Here is a 19,761-nt window from a genome sequence, read left to right as displayed (position 1 = left end):
GCATAGTCAGCACGATTTTCTGTAAAAAACACAACTGGATCTGGTTCATATACAGTAGCCTATGGAATGACTGCGTAGAGGAAATTGGATACCTGGCCACGTTTTTGCAAACATCTGCTGGTCTTTGCAGTGTTCCGTTGTTCACATAGTTATACTGTACTTGATTAACAGCTGGGGAAAACAGTCAGTGAAAAAAGGAGTGAAAGGTCATATTACGTGAAACGTTTAGACAGGTATTAGAGAAGGTCACCTGACAACCCTTCAACGTTCCCCTCATCACGTGTCATTGTTCAAGTTAGGAACTTGTTTTTACTCACAAGACCAGCCATGTCCCGCCTCTTTTACACGGCCGTTGGACACTGAGAACAGCCTATCACTCCGATAGGCCAGAATAGGAATTCGGTCAACTGAGTCTAAATTAAACCACATCCCCTTCTTCAAACTCGCTGTAGGAGTAATTGATATCTTCTTCAAAGTAAACGACTGGAATATTACCCGTTTCAACAAATTATATACAAGTTTTGGGAACTAAAGAGACTCAAAGGTGAGTTAACATATAAAAAGACAGAGTGAACGTTTTGGTTCAGTTCTCCCGAACTACAGTAGGCTAAATTAAATTAAGGTGATCTCGTAAAATCTATAAGGTGACTGTTGTCAGTCAATGGTTTATTTATACCGCAAACGCCATCATGTTATTGCACTTCAGACCGGCTAGATCGAGTTGGTGTTTATTGCTTAGGCTGCATCGTCGATTATTCTTTGGACGTCCGTCTGTTCCTGTCATTCAATATCGTGTGTGTGTGTGTGTGTGTGTGTGTGTGTGTGTGTGTGTGTGTGTGTGTGTGTGTGTGTGTGTGTGTGTGTGTGTGTGTGTGTGTGTGTGTGTGTGTGTGTGTGTGCGTGCGTGCGCGCGCGCGCGTGTATTTGTAGTACTACAGTACCCAGCAATACGAACGACCTATTCAGCAAAAGGTGGTAAATGTTTGTACAGTCTGAATCGTCTTGGAGGACAGACTGCCTAATAATATGACAGTTACTTTATTTTTATGTTTTTATTTTATTTCATCGTTATTTAACCAGGTAAGCTAGTTGAGAACAAGTTCTCATTTACAACTGCGACCTGGCCAAGATAAAGCAAAGCAGTGCTACACAAACAACACCAAGTTACTCATGGAATAAACAAACATACAGTCAATAATACAATAGATCAAGTATATATACAATGTGTGCAAATGAGTTAGGATAAGGGAGGTAAGGCAATAAATAGGCCATAGTGGCGAAATAATTACAATTTAGCAATTAAACACTGGAGTGATAGATGTGCACAAGATGAGTGTGCAAGTAGAGATACTGGGGTGCAAAGGAGCAAAATAAATAACATTTTGGAGATGAGGTAGTTGGATGGGCTATTTACAGATGGGTTATGTACAGGTGCAGTGATCTGTGAGCTGCTCTGACAGCTGGTGCTTACAGTTAGTGAGGGAGATATGAGTCTCCAGCTTCAGTGATTTTTTTTTTTGCAATTCGTTCCAGACATTGGCAGCAGAGAACTGGAAGGAAAGGTGGCCGAACGAGGAATTGGCTTTGGAGGTGACCAGTGAAATATACCTGCTGGAGCGCATGCTACGGGTGGGTGCTGCTATGGTGACCAGTGTTCAGAGGCAAGGCGGGACTTTACCTAGCAATGATAGATGACCTGGAGTCAGTGGGTTTGGCTACGAATAAGACGCGAGTGCCAGCCAACGAGAGCATACAGGTTGCAGTGGTGGGTAGTATATGGGGCTTTGGTGACAAAACAGATGGCACTGTGATAGACTGCATCCAATTTGCTGAGTAGAGTGTTGGAGGCTGTTTTGTAAATTACATCGTTGAAGTCGAGGATCGGTAGGATAGTCAGTTTTATGAGGGTATGTTTGGCAGCATGAGTAAAGGAGGCTCTGTTGCGAAATAGGAAGCCAATTCTAGATTTAATTTTGGATTGGAGTTGCTTAATGTGAGTCTGGAAGGAGAGTTTACAGTCTAACCAGACACCTAGGTATTTGTAGTTGTCCACATATTCTAAGTCAGAATGTGGGCAGCGATCGGTTGAAGAGCATACATTTAGTTTTACTTGCATTTAAGAGCAGTTGGAGGCCACGGAAGGAGTGTTTTATTGCATTGAAGCTCGTCCGGAGGTTTGTTAACACAGTGTCCAAAGAGGGGCCAAAGAGGGTCCAGAAGTATATGGTGTTGTCTGCGTAGAGGTGGATCAGAGAATCGCCACTTTAGAATCACCACTTTTAAATAACAATGAACAAGAATGAAACCTCATCAGTGATACAAGGCTCGCCAGACATTGGTCTAGGTTACTTGGGATCCACTGCCTGTAGGTGTGAGGCATAGACCAGGGTAGTGGGTACTGTCATGTGTTTTCATCCCCAGTTAGGAGCCTGGTGGTGGCAGTTAGGAGCCTGGTGGTGGCAGTTAGCAGCCTGGTGGTGGCAGTTAGGAGCCTGGTGGTGGCAGGAGGAGGGATCTGTGAGGAGGACAGGTGTGCCTGCTCGGGCAAATCAGGGTGGGAAACACGCAAAGTCGTGTGTGAGAATTAAAAGGAGTAGGCTTACTACCCGTGCATGGAGTCATTTTGCTTAGTAATGCTACATGTTAAGTCATTACAATTCTGTATACTGCCAGGTCACTTGTCTAAAGGCACAACCTGTTATTGGTGAGGGCAACAGACATATGTCAAAGTAGACAAGACTCATAGTGTGAATAAAGTAAATAACTCGATACACACTGTAGCACTTCTATGTTTAGAGTTCACATTCTAGCCCTCACAGTGAGAGACAGGAAACAGAACAGAAAGAGAAACAGATGATGGTGGTTTGATTGTTGTAAAGGGGGTTTTACTTCTAAAAATAGTCATGTAGTATGTACCTGCAAGCCTATATTTCCTCAAATGAAAATAAACGAACATTTCCACTGACATTGTAGAAATGATTATGATTCTGTTTTTTCTCTCTTTTTCAGAATGGGCACCAACCTCCCCCTGACACCAACTTCATCTACAGCTAGAGCAGAGGAAGGGGAATAGGGAGTCATTTACTGTAGAAATGGAGGAAGGACCATGTACAGTGGAGAGATGGATGAAATGGGAGTAGACATGAGTGTGAGAAGTCTAGATAAACTAGGTGGGTAGGTATTTATATATGAGGAAGAAGTGTATTGACAGACACACAGTTCATATACTCATATCAGCTGAGACCCATTAACTTCTAGATAGAGAGGGATGGAGTGTGGCGAGAGTATCCTGTGTGGGTCTGGGGAGCTGGATCTGGACCCTGACATTGTGAGTGAAGAGGCCGGGAAACTGTACTCAGAACTACAGGTAAACACACATCACATCCACCTCTCAACTGCTTTCTGTTCTATCGCCCCTTTCCTGTCTCTCTATCTCCTAGCTGGCGTTTCATTCCTCTCTCTTCTCCATCACCACCCACACCTATCTGATGCCACCCCCCATCCCTCTTTCCCTGCTACAGACAGTGATAGAGACCCATGGCGTAGGGGTTGTGGAGTCCCTGGTGCCCATCCTAGTATGGGTCCTGGAGGGTCTGGCCAGCTGCAGAGCCCAGCTCAGAGAGAGGGAGGAGGAGGCCGAAAGAGAGAAAGGAGAGCGAGATGAGCTATTGGAGAGATACCAGAGTGAGAAACTACTGAGGAGAGAGAGCCAGGAGGTGAGAGGGGATGGGTGTGCTTATGGTTTATCATTTTTTTTTTTATGCAAATGTGATATGGGGTCAAGGTTTGGGTTCTATTCTTTTTCAACTCAGTCAATTCAGGGTGTTGATTAAAATTCATAAATAAAAAGTTTCATAATAGTTTAATGAATTTGAATAAATGTTTGTTTTTTGCCTTTAGCGGTATCTGGAGTTGGATGACCAGAGTGAGCAGGAGCGGAGGACGATGAGGGGAAGAGAGAAGGAGAGAGAGAGGAGGGGAAAAGAACTGGAGAAGAAGGCCAGAGAGCAGGCTGACCAATGTGAGTGTCTGACTGGGTCTGGGTGTCCATCGCTTCCTCCCTCTATCTCCCCCTTTATCTCTCAATTTCAATTCGAAGGGCTTTATTGGCATGGGAAACATATGTTAACATTGCCAAAGCAAGCGAAATAGATCATTAACAAAAGTGAAGTGAACAATCAGAAATGACCAGTAAACCGTACACTCAGAGGTTTCAAAAGAATAAAGACATTTCAAATGTTCTATTATCACTATGTACAGTGTTGTAGCAATCTCTATTTTTTTCTCTCTCTTTATGCTTACTCTCTTCATGTCCGTGTAGATTATTTTATATTCACATCCTTCATTCCCATCCTTTGTGTTACAAACTGAGGATGTTTGATAAGACCATGGCAAGTAGGCTACGGCAGAATCAGACTGGGACCCTGGTCATTGAGACACACTGTACTGTATGTGATGCTAATTGCTACTGTGTGTTGTTTCTGTGACAGTGGTGGCCTTAGAGGAGCAGAGGGCTGGACTGGGCAGAGAGTTGAACACACTGAAGCACACTCACAACAAGGTCAGACGACAGCATGTTTCGACTGACGAGGCTGTTTGGGACTCAGCGTCTGTGTACTCTTCTATCAGTAACAGCTGCTGTCCATCATTGTGGAAATGTATTTTATTATCCCCGCTGTCCTTCCCTTTAGTCCTTCTTTTTCTCTCTCCATTTTCACATTCTCTCACTCTCTCTCAGTTGGTGCTCAGTTATAAGGATCTGCTGGAGAGGAAAAGGGATCTAGAGAGAGAGGGATCTCCACTAAGGTTAGCCACCACTCAATTCAGTTAATATGACTACAACAACATGGAACGGTATTCAGTCTTTCCATTCTAAAGAGATCTCTTTCACTGTGGTTGATTCATTCGATGGTTTCTGATTTTCACTGCATTATGATGTCACAATGAGCCCTGTCTGTCTTTAGTAACCATGTGCGCCCCAAGAATTCACAATCTACCCAGGGCCAGTCAGAATCCTGCGTTAGCGGGCAGGAGGTACGTTCTCTAGATTTGGTAACCTCTGTACTGTCTTGTAGCAGTAGTATTTTTCTACGGAAGTTGTCCTTACTGACTCCTCTCTTTTTCCAGCTAACTGATCAAAGGCCAGAAACGCCTCCTTGTTCTGTCCTGTTGGAAGAACCGGTAACCAAGGACGATAGGGTGATTGACATTGTCGTAAAGCCAGACAGAGATGCGTCCTTCATCAATGACATCATAAGCTCCACCCCTGAGCTGGCGAAGTTTCATGGCCTTAATGCCAGGTATGTCCTGTATGTGTGCACTTACAGTGCAAGATGAACTGGACTGACTTTATTGCATTACCATGAAAGCTTTTCTTTTACACATTCATAACAATAAACCAACTCAGCCACAACTAGTTAACTGTAAATCAGACTACTTCCCTTCACAGGTCTGTCATGGTTCAGAAAGACTGTTGATGGGACATCTCCCCAACACACACTTTACTGTTGCATAAACTGACACTCACTGCCCCCTGCCAATCTTTTCTCTGTTACCCATGTTCCCTAGCACCCCGGTCCGAGCAGACGCCAAAGAGCCAATCCGAGACAAGACCAGCATGGGGGAAGAAATTAAGGAGGTGGAGGAGAAGGAAGGAGAGAAGGAGGAGGAGGAGGAGGAGGAGGAGAAAAAAGAGGAAGGAGCAAAGCAGGAGAAGGAGGATGCGGAGGAGGATATGGATAGTCTGGAATGGGAGCTGAGGAACACGGAGTCTGTGTTCTCAGAGCTGTCCGAGCTGAGTCAGGAATACATAGAGAGTGTGGACCAGGGGGCCAGTGTCAGAGGTACGGCCATTAGGCAAGGGCACACCTACGCCCCCTGTTTGCAGTGAAACACTGCACTGGTTGTTCACATAAGATGAAACGTATGCCCTTTGTTCTCTTAACACACACAACCTTTATTTTACAGCCAGAGGAAGGCTAGGGGGAAAGAGCTGAGGCCGATGGAGGGGGTATCTTAGGCAGTGCTGGGCAGTAGGCACAAGTTAGAGTGGACTGAAGTGTTAATGTCATGAGATCTGGTGTGAGCAATTAAAAGCTAGTTGTTCTGTAAAGGGTTGACTTAGGCTTACGCTATGGGTTAATGCTATTTGTGGTGAGAACTGTTTGTTTTTTCTTGTCTGTGCAGGCAGCACCGACCAGTTTGAGGAGATTCTTTCTCAGTATGAGGAACTGAAACACACCCAGTAAGTCCCCACCGTTATTATTACCCTACTATGACTAGTCCTGTGTGACTAACTCTGTGTGTTGGGGGCTTATCATTCACTATGCCTCTGTTTCATTAAGATATGTTGACAGAGTGCACATTGGGCCTGAAGTAAAACTGGGCACAACGGGTCCTTTGTTTACGGTATTTTCTCTCACTCTTACATTGTCTCCCTCTCCCAGTGAGTTAGTGAATGCGGCCCGGAAAGCACTGATCTCTCGTGTGGAGGAGCTGACCAATGAGAGGTCAGCTCTTAAGGTGGAGGTGACTTCCTGCCAGGAGACTGTCACCCGATTGGTGGGAAGGATGAAGGAGATGGAGGAGGAAACCAAGAGGTACACAACTCTAGTGTCAGGTTGTTGATGTTTGGCAGTATGAGACGAGGTAAACAAACAATATTTGTTCATGTGGTGTGATTCATTGATTGTGTGTGTTTCTGCTTTTATGTAGACTTCGGAAAGAACTGGAAGCAAATCAATCAGATGATGATGTAAGACGGCTTTCTTTGTGTTGTCTCTTTATATTCTGCTAATAGATTTGTTGTAACTTTTTGTTTTTTCTCTAATGGACTTGATGTACTCTAACTAGAATGTTAATCTGTTACCCATAGTCCTCTCTGCCCATATCGCTGCGTCGGTTCTCTCGTTCGGAGATGTCCCGTGTTGTCATGGAGAAGAACCAGTATAAGGAGCGTTTGTTTGAGCTGCAGGAGGCTGTGAGACGCAGTCAGACCATTCGGTAACCATACCTGCCTGTCTCCCCCATAGAAGTAGACTGACAGAATGTTTCATAGTCCTGTAGAAAAGGGAGAAGGGAATAACTAATTTCTCTGTCTCACATCAGTCATCCCTTCTTTTCAGGGCCACCCAAGAAGAGAGGATCACTGAGAGAGAGAGGACTAGTGTGTGGAGAAGGTGAGAGTGAGGGAGTGAAGAATCAGGAAGGAAAATATAACTTTTTAATTCGGCAATTATTGCAGTAAAGAAGTCCACAGATACTGTTAACAACTTTCTTCACTTTAAACCTTGAGCTGCTAACAGGCACACAACCACGCATATTTGTCCTGAGCCTGGCTCTGACCCCTGACTTCACAACGTTTAGCTCAATAGCTGTTCATATTTACCTGTGGCTACACAATCTATAGCCCAAGCACATGACCAGAGTGCCTATGGGGAAGTTATGTGTAAGAGTTATTGTATTCCTGTGAGGTGGGCAGAGTTCTGGTCAATTGCAGTCAAATTAACCATCTCTCTGTCCATTCAAGATTCAACCGTTTGTTTGGCCTGAACAAGAACCCCTTGGTTCCGTCTGCTGCTCTAGCACTGACCCTGCCGATGTCCCCATCCCCCACTCACTCACCAATGGGGTCTCCACGGCAATTGGCTGTCCGTACGACTCAGACAGTGTACGTTGATATGATGATAATGGGATTACATGTCTTTGGAGCTCTTTCCAACTTCTCAAAGTGCTTTACATTGTAAGGTTTGAAGTGAACTAACCTCATCTACTACCATAGGTTACATTAGTAACTATCATAAAGCAATACATCTTTTTAAACCACTCTCTCACCCACTGCCCCCTCTTCCCCTCTGTTCTTCCTCTTCCCGCTTCCTCCCAGTGGTGCCTCCCCTGCTGCAGCCATGTCTCCGCGGGTCAGGAGGAGGGAGCTGTACAGAGACATCCGCTCCCATGTCTGGGGAACCCTGGGAAAACGCCAAGTTCATGGCTGGAGCATGCCGCTGTCTCACACACAGGTGAACATGCATACACACACATACAGTGCCTTCAGAACGTTTTCACACCCCTGGACTTTTCCACATTTTGTTGAGTTACAAAGTGGGATTAAAATAGATTTAACACATTTTTTGTCAACGATCTACAAACAATAATCTGTAATGTCAACGTGGGAGAAATTATCATATTTGAAACATTTATGGAAAATAAAACACTAATCTATCTTGATTACGTAAATATTCAACCCCTGAGTCAATAGATGTTAGAATCACATTGGGCAGCGATTGCAGCGAGATTATAAATATATATATATATTATAAATAGTATTTTTGGCTAAGTCTTTAGCTTTGCGCACCTGGATTGTACAATATTTGCCCATTTATTATTCTTTTGAAACTTCTTAAACCTCTGTCAAGTTGGTTGTTGATCATTCCTAGAGACATGTTAAAGTTTTGGCTTATTTAAGTCATGTAGGTTATTGTGTTTTAGGTTATTGTCCTGCTGAAATTTGTGAATTTCTCCAAGTGTCTGTTGGAAAGCAGACTGAACCAGATTTTTCTGTGCTTAGCTCTATTACATAAATGTTTTTATCGTTAAACTCCCTCGTCTTTGCAGATGACAAGCATACCCATAACATGATGCAGCCACCACCATGCTTGAAAATATGAAGAGTGGTACTCAGTTATGTGTTGTTTTGGATTTGCCCCAAACATAATGCTTTGTATTCAGAACAAAAAATGAATTTCTTTGCTGCATGTTTTCCATTATTACTCTAGTTCCTTATAGCAATCAGGATACATGTTTTCCAATATTACTTTAGTGCCTTATAGCAAACAGAATGCATGTTTTGGACTATTTTTATTCTGCACAGGCTTCCTCATGTCTCTCTGTCATTTAGGTTAGTATTGTGGAGTAACTACAATGTTGTTAATCCATCCTCAATTTTCTCCTATCACAGCCAGGAAATGTTTAAAATCACCATTGGCCCCTGAGCGGTTTCCTTCTTCACGGGCGACTGAGTTAGGAAGGACACCTGTCTTTGTAGTGACTGGGTGTATTGATACACCATCCAAAGTGTAATCAATAACTTCTCCATGCTCAGAGGGATGCTCAATGACTGCTTTTTTTGTTGCATCGGTGCTTAAAATTCACAACTCTACTGAGGGACCTACCAGATAACTGTATGTGTGGGGTACAGAGATGGAGTGGTCATTCAAAACAGGAGTGAATCCATGCAAGTTGTGACTTGTTAAGCAACACTTTTAATCCTGAACTTATTTAGGCTTGCCATACCAAAGGGGTTGAATACTTATTGACTCAAGACATTTCAGCTTGAAATGTTTCTATTTATTTGTATAATTCCACTGTGACATGGGGTATTATGTGTAGATCAGTGACACACACTCTCAATTGAATCCAATTTAAATTCAGGCAGTAACACATCCAAAATGTGGAAAAAGTCAAGGGGTGTGAATACTTTCTGAAGACACTGCAGGTAAACACAATATTTACTTCAGAGGTGAAAATACTCACACAGACTGTGGAAGTAGACACAAACCTTAATCTGGTACATACAGTAGATTGTGTGGGATTATTGCAGGATTCCTCAGAGCCGACCCCTGAGCCCAAAGATGTGCCTGTCCTAGTTCAGCTCAGACTGATGGACCAGAGAGATTCTACAGCCAAGGTAGGCCATACTATTCAGAAACATGTTTACAGTCAGTACTATGGTTCTTAACCCAGACAGTCTTTTCCCAGAAGACAGTCCATAACTTGTGTTTTCTCTCTGTAGCTAAACTGTGCTGTTGCTGTCACACCTGAGATCTCAGGCGAGACAACGGTAAGGTGGTCATTACCGTCAAATTACTAGTTCTAGTCACAGTAGCTACCACTTGCAGTACCATCTAACCACCATTTTCAGACCATGTCATGCCAATGGTTTTCTCAATGTCAAATTGACCAACGAGCTCTTACTGGCACTTCTTGTAGATCTGGGAGGTTTGATAGGTAGAATCAATATGGTAGTAGCTCCATGTCCACTGACAGGCTCGATGGAACCATGTTGTTTAGCATACTGTTTACACCCATCCAAACCGTTTAGGTCTACACACAAACACCTAGTGGGTAGGGGTTAGGGCAGTGTTTCCCCAGCTCGGTTCTGGGGACTCCAAGGGGTTTTTCTGTTTTTGCCCTAGCACCACACAGCTGATTCAAATGATCAACTCATCACTAAGCTTTGATTATATGAATCCGCTGTGCAGTGCTAGGGCAAAAAACAAAACATGCACCCCTTGGAGTCTCCAGGACAGAGTTTGGGAAACACTGGGCTCGGGGTTGATCTGCCATCTCTCAATAGTAGGCATCACTCCTCTCTCTTCCATCCACTCTGTCAGTGTGCTGTGTGGGTGGTCTCTGGTCCCGCCTCCAGTAGTGATGTCACAGTGATCAACCCTGCACGGTCCAATACGGTGCTGGATCAGTTCAGCCTCCCTCCCACCTCGCCCGCCCTATGCATCTGTGCTGTGCCCCCTACTGGTCAGTGCTATCTATTACTCTCCCGGTAAAAGGTACCCTTAGGCACAGATCTAGGATCAGCTTACCAATTTTAGATTTCTGTAGACTTGTTAACCATAGCCGCCATCATTTCCAAATCATCACTCAACTAGTTATTTCCATTAGCATTGCCAGTGTTTAAAGCATTGTTATCTGCTTACCGTCTCTGTTCTGTTTCTGTGTCATCAGGTGAGACCTCAGGAACTGTGTGGATTGGAACTCAGGAAGGAAGGTGAGGTGTGGAGATCAGAACCATGCTGTTCCAGTATAATGTTAAACAATTGACGGTTGCTCATTCTCCCTCTCCTCTCTTTTTCTCTTTCTTCCTCCATTCCCAGTGTATTGGTCCACTCCGCGTCCACATCTAGAAGGCGATGTCTGCAGTCTCTCTCTCTGTCTGAGGGTGTGCACTCTCTCACGTGAGTACTCCTGTACCCAGTCTGATATAGACCACGAGCCCCTACAGTTGGACACTTGGATGACTAGATCTGAAAGGATAATTGTGTACCAGTTTGAATATTGCATGTTTTGTCTTTGTTTACTTTCAACTCTAAACCTTTCAGGTATTCACAGGGTCAAGTCATTGCTGGATTAGCCAATGGGACGCTTGCATTCTTCTCGCACAACCCAGGTAATTCCCCCTCTCGGGTTACTGTCAGGATCAGGTCAGGTTACTGTCAGGATCAGGTCAGGTTACTGTCAGGATTAGGTCAGGTTACTGTCAGGATCAGGTCAGGTTACTGTCAGGATCAGGTCAGGTTACTGTCAGGATCAGGTCAGGTTACTGTCAGGATCAGGTCAGGTTACTGTCAGGATCAGGTCAGGTTACTGTCACGATCAGGTCAGGTTACTGTCAGGATCAGGTCAGGTTACTGTCAGGATCAGGTCAGGTTACTGTCAGGATCAGGTCAGGTTACTGTCAGGATCAGGTCAGGTTACTGTCAGGATCAGGTCAGGTTACTGTCAGGATCAGGTCAGGTTACTGTCAGGATCAGGTCAGGCTACAGTCAGGATCAGGTCAGGCTACAGTCAGGATCAGGTCAGGCTACAGTCAGGATCAGGTCAGGCTACAGTCAGGATCAGGTCAGGCTACAGTCAGGATCAGGTCAGGTTACTGTCAGGATCAGATCAGATTCATGTCAGGATCAGGTCAGGCTACTGTCAGGATCAGGTCAGGCTACTGTCAGGATCAGGTCAGGCTACTGTCAGGATCAGGTCATGCTACTATCAGGCTACGGTCAGGATCAGGTCAGGTTTACTGTCAGGATCAGATCAGATTCATGTCAGGATCAGGTCAGGTTACTGTCAGGATCAGGTCAGGTTACTGTCAGGATCAGGTCAGGTTACTGTCAGGATCAGGTCAGGTTACTGTCAGGATCAGGTCAGGTTACTGTCAGGATCAGGTCAGGTTACTGTCAGGATCAGGTCAGGTTACTGTCAGGATCAGGTCAGGTTACTGTCAGGATCAGGTCAGGCTACAGTCAGGATCAGGTCAGGTTACTGTCAGGATCAGATCAGATTCATGTCAGGATCAGGTCAGGCTACTGTCAGGATCAGGTCAGGCTACTGTCAGGATCAGGTCATGCTACTATCAGGCTACGGTCAGGATCAGGTCAGGTTTACTGTCAGGATCAGATCAGATTCATGTCAGGATCAGGTCAGGTTACTGTCAGGATCAGGTCAGGTTACTGTCAGGATCAGGTCAGGTTACTGTCAGGATCAGGTCAGGATCAGGTCAGGCTACTGTCAGGATCCAGTCAGGCTACTGTCAGGATCCGGTCGGTTCTGGCCAGGTTCTTCTTGTCAGGTTCTTGTCAGGATCAGGTCAGGTTCTTGTCAGGATCAGGTCAGGTTACTGTCAGGGTCAGGTTACTGTCAGGCTACTGTCAGGGTCAGGTCAGGCTACTGTCAGGGTCAGGTCAGGCTACTGTCAGGATCAGGTCAGGATCAGGTCAGGTTTACTGTCAGGATCAGATCAGATTCATGTCAGGATCAGGTCAGGTTACTGTCAGGATCAGGTCAGGTTACTGTCAGGATCAGGTCAGGTTACTGTCAGGATCAGGTCAGGATCAGGTCAGGTTACTGTCAGGATCAGGTCAGGATCAGGTCAGATTCATGTCAGGATCAGGTCAGGCTACTGTCAGGATCCAGTCAGGTTCTGGCCAGGATCAGGTTAGGTTCTTGTCAGGTTCTTGTCAGGATCAGGTCAGGCTACTGTCAGGATCAGGTCAGGTTCTTGTCAGAATCAAGTCAGGCTACTGTCAGGCTACTGTCAGGATCAGGTCAGGCTATGGTCAGGTTCTGGCCAGGATCAGGTCAGGTTAATGTCAGGTTCTTGTCAGGTTCTTGTCAGGATCAGGTCAGGCTACTGTCAGGATCCAGTCAGGTTCTGGCCAGGATCAGGTCAGGTTAATGTCAGGATCAGGTCAGGTTCTTGTCAGGTTCTTGTCAGAATCAGGTCAGGCTACTGTCAGGATCAGGTCAGGTTACTGACAGTATCAGTTTCCTGTCAGGATCAGGTCAGGCTACTGTCAGGATCAGGTCAGGTTACTGTCAGGTTAATGTCAGGATCAGGTCAGGGTCAGGTTACTGTCAGGATCAGATCAGGTTACTGCCAGGATCAGATCAGGTTACTGTCAGGATCAGATCAGGTTACTGTCAGGATCACGTCAGGTTCCGGCCAGGCTCAGGTTACTGTTAGGACCAGGTCTGATACGATCAGATCAGGTTCCGGCCAGGGTCAGGTTACTGTTAGGATCAGGTCAGGCTATGGTCAGGATCAGGTCAGGTTACTGTCAGGATCAGGTCAGGTTACTGACAGTATCAGATTCCTGTCAGGATCAGGTCAGGCTTCTGTTAGTATCAGTTTCCTGTCAGGATCAGGTCAGGCTTCTGTTAGTATCAGTTTCCTGTCAGGCTACTGTCAGGATCAGGTCAGGTTACTGTCAGGATCAGGTCAGGTTACTGACAGTATCAGATTCCTGTCAGGATCAGGTCAGGCTTCTGTTCGTATCAGTTTCCTGTCAGGATCAGGTCAGGCTACTGTCAGGCTACTGTCAGGATCAGGTCAGGGTCAGGTCAGGTTACTGTCAGGATCAGATCAGGTTACTGTCAGGATCATGTCAGGTTACTGTCAGGATCATGTCAGGTTACTGTCAGGATCAGATCAGGTTACTGTCAGGATCAGATCAGGTTACTGTCAGGATCAGATCAGGTCAGGTTACTGTCAGGATCAGGTTACGGTCAGGATCAGGTCAGGATCAGGTCAGGTTACTGTCAGGATCAGGTCAGGCTATGGTCAGGATCAGGTCAGGCTACTGTCAGGATCAGGTCAGGCTATGGTCAGGTTCTGGCCAGGATCAGGTCAGGTTAATGTCAGGTTCTTGTCAGGTTCTTGTCAGGATCAGGTCAGGCTATGGTCAGGATCAGGTCAGGCTACTGTCAGGATCAGGTCAGGCTATGGTCAGGTTCTGGCCAGGATCAGGTCAGGTTAATGTCAGGTTCTTGTCAGGTTCTTGTCAGGATCAGGTCAGGTTAATGTCAGGTTCTTGTCAGGTTCTTGTCAGGATCAGGTCAGGTTAATGTCAGGTTCTTGTCAGGTTCTTGTCAGAATCAGGTCAGGCTACTGTCAGGATCAGGTCAGGCTATGGTCAGGATCAGGTCAGGCTATGGTCAGGATCAGGTCAGGTTACTGACAGTATCAGATTTCTGTCAGGATCAGGTCAGGCTTCTGTTAGTATCAGTTTCCTGTCAGGATCAGGTCAGGCTACTGTCAGGATCAGGTCAGGCTACTGTCAGGATCAGGTCAGGCTACTGTCAGGATCAGATCAGGTTACTGCCAGGATCAGATCAGGTTACTGCCAGGATCAGGTTACTGTCAGGATCAGATCAGGTTACTGTCAGGATCAGATCAGGTTACCGTCAGGATCAGGTCAGGTTACTGTCAGGATCACGTCAGGTTCCGGCCAGGCTCAGGTTACTGTTAGGACCAGGTCTGTTACGATCAGATCAGGTTCCGGTCAGGGTCAGGTTACTGTCAGGATCAGGTCAGGCTATGGTCAGGATCAGGTCAGGTTACTGACAGTATCAGATTCCTGTCGGGATCAGGTCAGGCTTCTGTTAGTATCAGTTTCCTGTCAGGATCAGGTCAGGTCAGGTTACTGTCAGGATCAGATCAGGTTACTGTCAGGATCAGATCAGGTTACTGTCAGGATCAGGTCAGGTTACTGTCAGGATCAGGTCAGTTTACTGTCAGGATCAGGTCAGGTTACTGTCAGGATCAGATCAGGTTACTGCCAAGATCAGGTCAGGCTACTGTCAGGATCACGTCAGGTTCCGGCCAGGCTCAGGTTACTGTTAGGACCAGGTCTGTTACGATCAGATCAGGTTCCGGCCAGGGTCAGGTTACTGTCAGGATCAGGTCAGGTTGCTGTTAGGATCAGGTCAGGCTACTCTCAGGATCAGGTCAGGCTACTCTCAGGATTTGATTTGATTTGAGGATCCTGTCAGGCTACTCTCAGGATTTGATTTGAGGATCCTGTCAGGCTACTGTCAGGTTCAGGTCAGGTTACTGTCAGGCTCTTGTCAGGATCATATCAGGCTCTTGTCAGGATCATATCAGGCTCTTGTCAGGATCATATCAGGTTACTGTCAGGATCATATCAGGCTCTTGTCAGGATCATATCAGGCTCTTGTCAGTATCATATCAGGCTCTTGTCAGGATCATATCAGGTTACTGTCAGGATCATATCAGGCTCTTGTCAGGATCATATCAGGCTCTTGTCAGGATCATATCAGGCTCTTGTCAGGATCATATCAGGTTACTGTCAGGATCATATCAGGCTCTTGTCAGGATCATATCAGGCTCTTGTCAGTATCATATCAGGCTCTTGTCAGGATCATATCAGGCTCTTGTCAGGATCATATCAGGTTACTGTCAGGATCATATCAGGCTCTTGTCAGGATCATATCAGGCTCTTGTCAGGATCATATCAGGTTACTGTCAGGATCATATCAGGCTCTTGTCAGGATCATATCAGGCTCTTGTCAGGATCATATCAGGCTCTTGTCAGGATCATATCAGGTTACTGTCAGGATCATATCAGGTTACTGTCAGGATCATATCAGGTTACTGACAGGATCATATCAGGTTACTGACAGGATCATATCAGGCTCTTGTCAGGATCATATCAGGCTCTTGTCAGGGTCATATCAGGTTACTGTCAGGATCATATCAGGTTACTGTCAGGATCATATCAGTGCATATGAAAGAAAGGAGGGAAGAAGTGGTACCATTTTAAGTTTTAGATACAATGGTTCTGGCTAAAAGAGATACAGTTTATGTCAGAATGGACCTTTCGTAGCAGGTTAGGACAACTTACACAACAGGTTAAGAGAATTAGCGTAGCCGGTTAGGATAATTAGGTTAAGTTTAAGAATAATATATGCCATTTAGCAGACGCTTTTATCCAAAGCGACTTACAGTCATGTGTGCATACATTCTACGTATGGGTGGTCCCGGGGATCGAACCCACTACCCTGGCGTTACAAGCGCCATGCTCTACCAACTGAGCTACAGAAGGACCAAGAAGAGGGTTAGGGTTAGCTAAAATGCAAAGAAATGACATCAATTTGATATAAACTGTATTCCATCTATCCATGACCACATACAACCTGTGATTTGTAAGAGACTGATGATGATTAATCACCACTATATTTGACAGGTGGGTGGGATCTCCAATCACATGAGATTTTGCCTCTGGGATCAACTCCACTGCAGCCCATTCGCTGTTGCCTGGCGAAGGGTGCGTACTTATGGGTAGGATATTGGAATCGGGTTCATGTGGTCGATGTCGAGAATAGAAAAGTGGAGGTAAGAGTTTGACGAACCTGAAAATATTGTGTGTTTGTGAATTCAGAATGGTTTGTACTTTGTATTTTTTTGTCTATATTTCCCACCTCTCTTTCAGCAAACTTTAACCGTCTCGGAGCGCAGTGAGCAGCAGGTGCGTTTCCTGTGTGCGGCAGGAAGTGGTGTGTGGACGTCCTGCCGCCTCGACCCTACACTTAGGCTTTTCGATTGGTCCACTGGCCGGCTCCTGCAGGATGTGGATCTGACCCCTCTGGTCACCAAAACACTGGGTAGGAGCAGGAACAGGATTCTCAGTTCATTAATCTGTAGATTAATATAGAAGTTAATGTACAACTTTGAATACATTTTCTTCAATTTTGCCTCAATCCTTACCTCCTCAACCCAAAAACTGAACCCACTCTGCATGAATGGATAAGCTCCTGACTGATGGTCTCTTTGTCTCTCTTGTCCAGGCCCTGCCTTCTTGTCTCTCTCCCCGCTGCAGATCTCCTCCCTCACCGTCATCTCTGGCCGGCTGTGGGTGGGAACAGGAAGTGGCGCCATCTTCTCCATCCCTGTGTCTCTCAGTGAGTACTAACCTCTGGCCCCCAGAGGTCAACAACAGAATCACCTGAAAGATAATGCCCTTACACTGGTCATATGTCAATTGTCTTCTTCTCTGCGTTCCATAGGTTCAGAGTCTGCCTCTATACCATACTGCTCTTTGGCGGCAGCACAACTGTGTTACCATGGACACCGCCAGGCTGTCAAGTTCATCATTGCTGCACCTGGTGAAAATCTCTTATCGTTGTTCATTCATTCACTGTTGTGTAACAATGCAGTTATTCTACAGCGGGGCTATTCAACTGGCGGCCCACGGCCCTTTGATCAATTCTGAATATTAATCAATGATCTGCAAAAAAATTCCCCTCCAAAAGCCGACGTTCAACGTCAAAATGACAAGCACTATAGTGGTTGTCTATAGTGTAGTTTCTAGTGTTTTTTTGTGGTTTCTAGTGCCTATGTGGCATGTTGATTATTTTTTCTTCATATGAATTTGGCTCAAGTGTTTGAACGGTTTAAGCTACAACATATTATGACCCAATTCCCCAAGCTACGACTCTCAGGAACACTACGGGCCTTCTGTTTCCCTCTCTGATGCTCACAGGAACTTGTTAGAAGGGAGTGGGACAAATAAATGCACATAATGACTGAGAAATTAATTCAAAGCTTCCGTCCCACAGACTGGAATTTGGCATCACCTGATTTTACACATCTTTGTGTTCTTTATTAAGATGCTTAGTTTTCAGATTTTAAAATGACCTAATTCTGTGTAAGAAGCTTTTAATAGTTAAAATAATGAGCGAGTTTTGTGACTTCCTTTTCAATGATGAGCCTCGACTCACGTTCGTTGAGCGCCCTCCACTTCTTTCCTAATTACTTTTAGCAACATTTCATTTGAAGAAAATTGCTTTATTGGTCATGTGCGTTGCTTTTTTTATACAGTTCTTCCGAAGATGAATTGCATGTGGAAAATGTCTGTCCCCCTTAAAATGAACCTTTTTACATCTGACCCCAGTAGGAATGTAGTTGAATAGCCCTGTTCTACAGTATTAAATACTATGCAGTTATTGCATAGTTATTAAACAGTATTATATTATGCTACTATGTAGTTATTGCATAGTTATTGGACAGTATTATATTGTGATACTATGTAGTTATTACATAGTTATTAGACAGTTATATTATGCTACTATGTAGTTATTGCATAGTTATTAGACAGTATTATATTGTGATACTATGTAGTTATTACATAGTTATTAGACAGTATTATATTGTGATACTATGTAGTTATTGCAGTTATTAGTATTCTATATCTGTGTTCCCCAGGCTGTGTGACCAGCTCCTCTACAATAGGAGGCGGTGCTGTAACTCTAGTCTCTACCTCTCAACTCATTCTCAGTGGAGGAGAGGGCTACATCAACTTCCGTATCGGTGAGTTGAGGACATCACGTGGTTGTCATTAGTGGTTGTCTGACTGACTGTCTCCCTCTTACCTTTCCCAGGCGACGACGCGAATGACGGTGCGCCCGAAGCTGCCCCGCTGCGATCAGACCGCAGTCACATGATCATCTGGCAGAGCCCCACTCCCTCCCTGCCCAACGCCGCCCTTTGACCACACCCACATCCAGTCTTGAATGAGACAAGGAAGGATTAGACAGAGATGTCATACAAGAGACCAGGAAGTACAAATAGGGAGCCATGTTTTAATGGTCTTCATTCACTAGGAGTTCCATTTGGATTTTTGTTCTAGAATCTTGGGATTAAATTAAGACGTCACAACTTAATCCTTCTTGTCTCATTCTGTTATTCAGTTGCTACCCTCATCCCCTTGACTAAACCTTTCACCTGGTTAAGCCAGTCTCCTCTGTGTGCCTTAATATGATTTGACAATCGTTGCTGTGAGATTGGTTATTGTACATTGTTTTGTGTTTTTTGTGAAACATGTTTCCTCATCATGGTAATCATATATGAGCAGCAGGTAGCCTAGCGGTTAAGAGCGTTGGGCCAGTACCCGAAAGATCGCTGGTTTGAAAACCTGAGCTGACTAGGTCAAAAATCGGTCTGTTCACATGAACAAGGCGCTTAACCCTAATTACTCCTGTAAATCACTCTGGATAAGAGCGTGTGCTAAATGACTCAAATGTAAATATCATCATCACTGTAGCAAAGTATTTTACAGTAAGAATCATCATCTCTGACTTTTGGTTGGTCAGTTAAGAATGGTTTGGGTTAGTTTTAACCACAAAACATGCACACTCAGTAGCATATCATTCCATGACGTTGGCACAAGGCATTATACCCTTGTTCAAACTCGTTTACATTGATACTGAGATGTAGTGTTGAAGCTGCTGGGTTCCTAATAACTATTCTTGCATAAGACCCTGGCCTTCAGTTCCCATTGCATGCTGGGTAAATCTGCAGCGTAATTGCACTTTATTATCATGTGTGTGTGTCTTAAATATTTTTGAAATAATTGGCTAATCCTCTTAAAGATCCCAGAGAAATGATCTTATGTCTGCTCGTTATGACTTTGAAACACACATGGTTTGTTCAAACAAAAAAATGTAAGTTTTCATTTGCAGAGCGATAAGGGAGTGGAAGTCTCAAAAGATACTTAAAGTATTTTATGCTGTTTTTGAAAGTGTGTTTGTGTGTGAATCATGTCTGAAAATGTTAATCATAACTGGACTCTATGCAAGATAATCTGTATCTACTTAAATCTATGAAAAATAAACTTTGGGAAATACTGTCATAAAAGATCTGTTTTCAAATCAATATAATGTAATACTTTTCAT

At 44.7% G+C, this 19,761-nt stretch overlaps 1 protein-coding gene across 4 annotated transcripts; it reads left to right on the top strand.

Annotated features, from left to right (window-relative positions):
* The first annotated feature begins 374 nt into the window (after positions 1 to 374).
* si:dkey-17m8.1 (C-Jun-amino-terminal kinase-interacting protein 4) lies at positions 375 to 19,723 on the top strand. 4 transcript variants are annotated; one of them, XM_046314086.1, is made up of 30 exons: positions 375 to 544; positions 1,534 to 1,629; positions 3,010 to 3,170; positions 3,259 to 3,367; positions 3,522 to 3,716; positions 3,901 to 4,021; positions 4,491 to 4,561; positions 4,739 to 4,806; positions 4,965 to 5,034; positions 5,128 to 5,300; positions 5,569 to 5,843; positions 6,187 to 6,244; positions 6,447 to 6,599; positions 6,715 to 6,754; positions 6,875 to 7,002; positions 7,125 to 7,178; positions 7,529 to 7,741; positions 7,883 to 8,018; positions 9,599 to 9,685; positions 9,791 to 9,838; positions 10,392 to 10,533; positions 10,741 to 10,783; positions 10,890 to 10,970; positions 11,115 to 11,182; positions 16,275 to 16,423; positions 16,521 to 16,692; positions 16,876 to 16,989; positions 17,095 to 17,193; positions 18,293 to 18,397; positions 18,469 to 19,723. In XM_046314086.1, the coding sequence occupies exons 4-30, from the start codon at positions 3,269 to 3,271 to the stop codon at positions 18,576 to 18,578; spliced, it is 3,072 nt and encodes a 1,023-aa protein (XP_046170042.1). In that variant the 5' UTR covers positions 375 to 544; positions 1,534 to 1,629; positions 3,010 to 3,170; positions 3,259 to 3,268; the 3' UTR covers positions 18,579 to 19,723. The 4 variants fall into 4 exon arrangements, with proteins under 4 accessions (XP_046170042.1, XP_046170040.1, XP_046170041.1 ...); XM_046314084.1 differs by having other exon boundaries at positions 3,010 to 3,367; XM_046314087.1 differs by having other exon boundaries at positions 377 to 544; positions 3,010 to 3,367; positions 7,529 to 7,669.
* Positions 19,724 to 19,761: the final 38 nt, after the last annotated feature.

This window comes from Oncorhynchus gorbuscha, linkage group LG19 (genome assembly GCF_021184085.1).
Source record: "Oncorhynchus gorbuscha isolate QuinsamMale2020 ecotype Even-year linkage group LG19, OgorEven_v1.0, whole genome shotgun sequence".
Taxonomy (NCBI): domain Eukaryota; kingdom Metazoa; phylum Chordata; class Actinopteri; order Salmoniformes; family Salmonidae; genus Oncorhynchus; species Oncorhynchus gorbuscha.
Note: the sequence above shows the minus strand (reverse complement) of the source record. Positions and strands in the feature narration are given on the sequence as shown.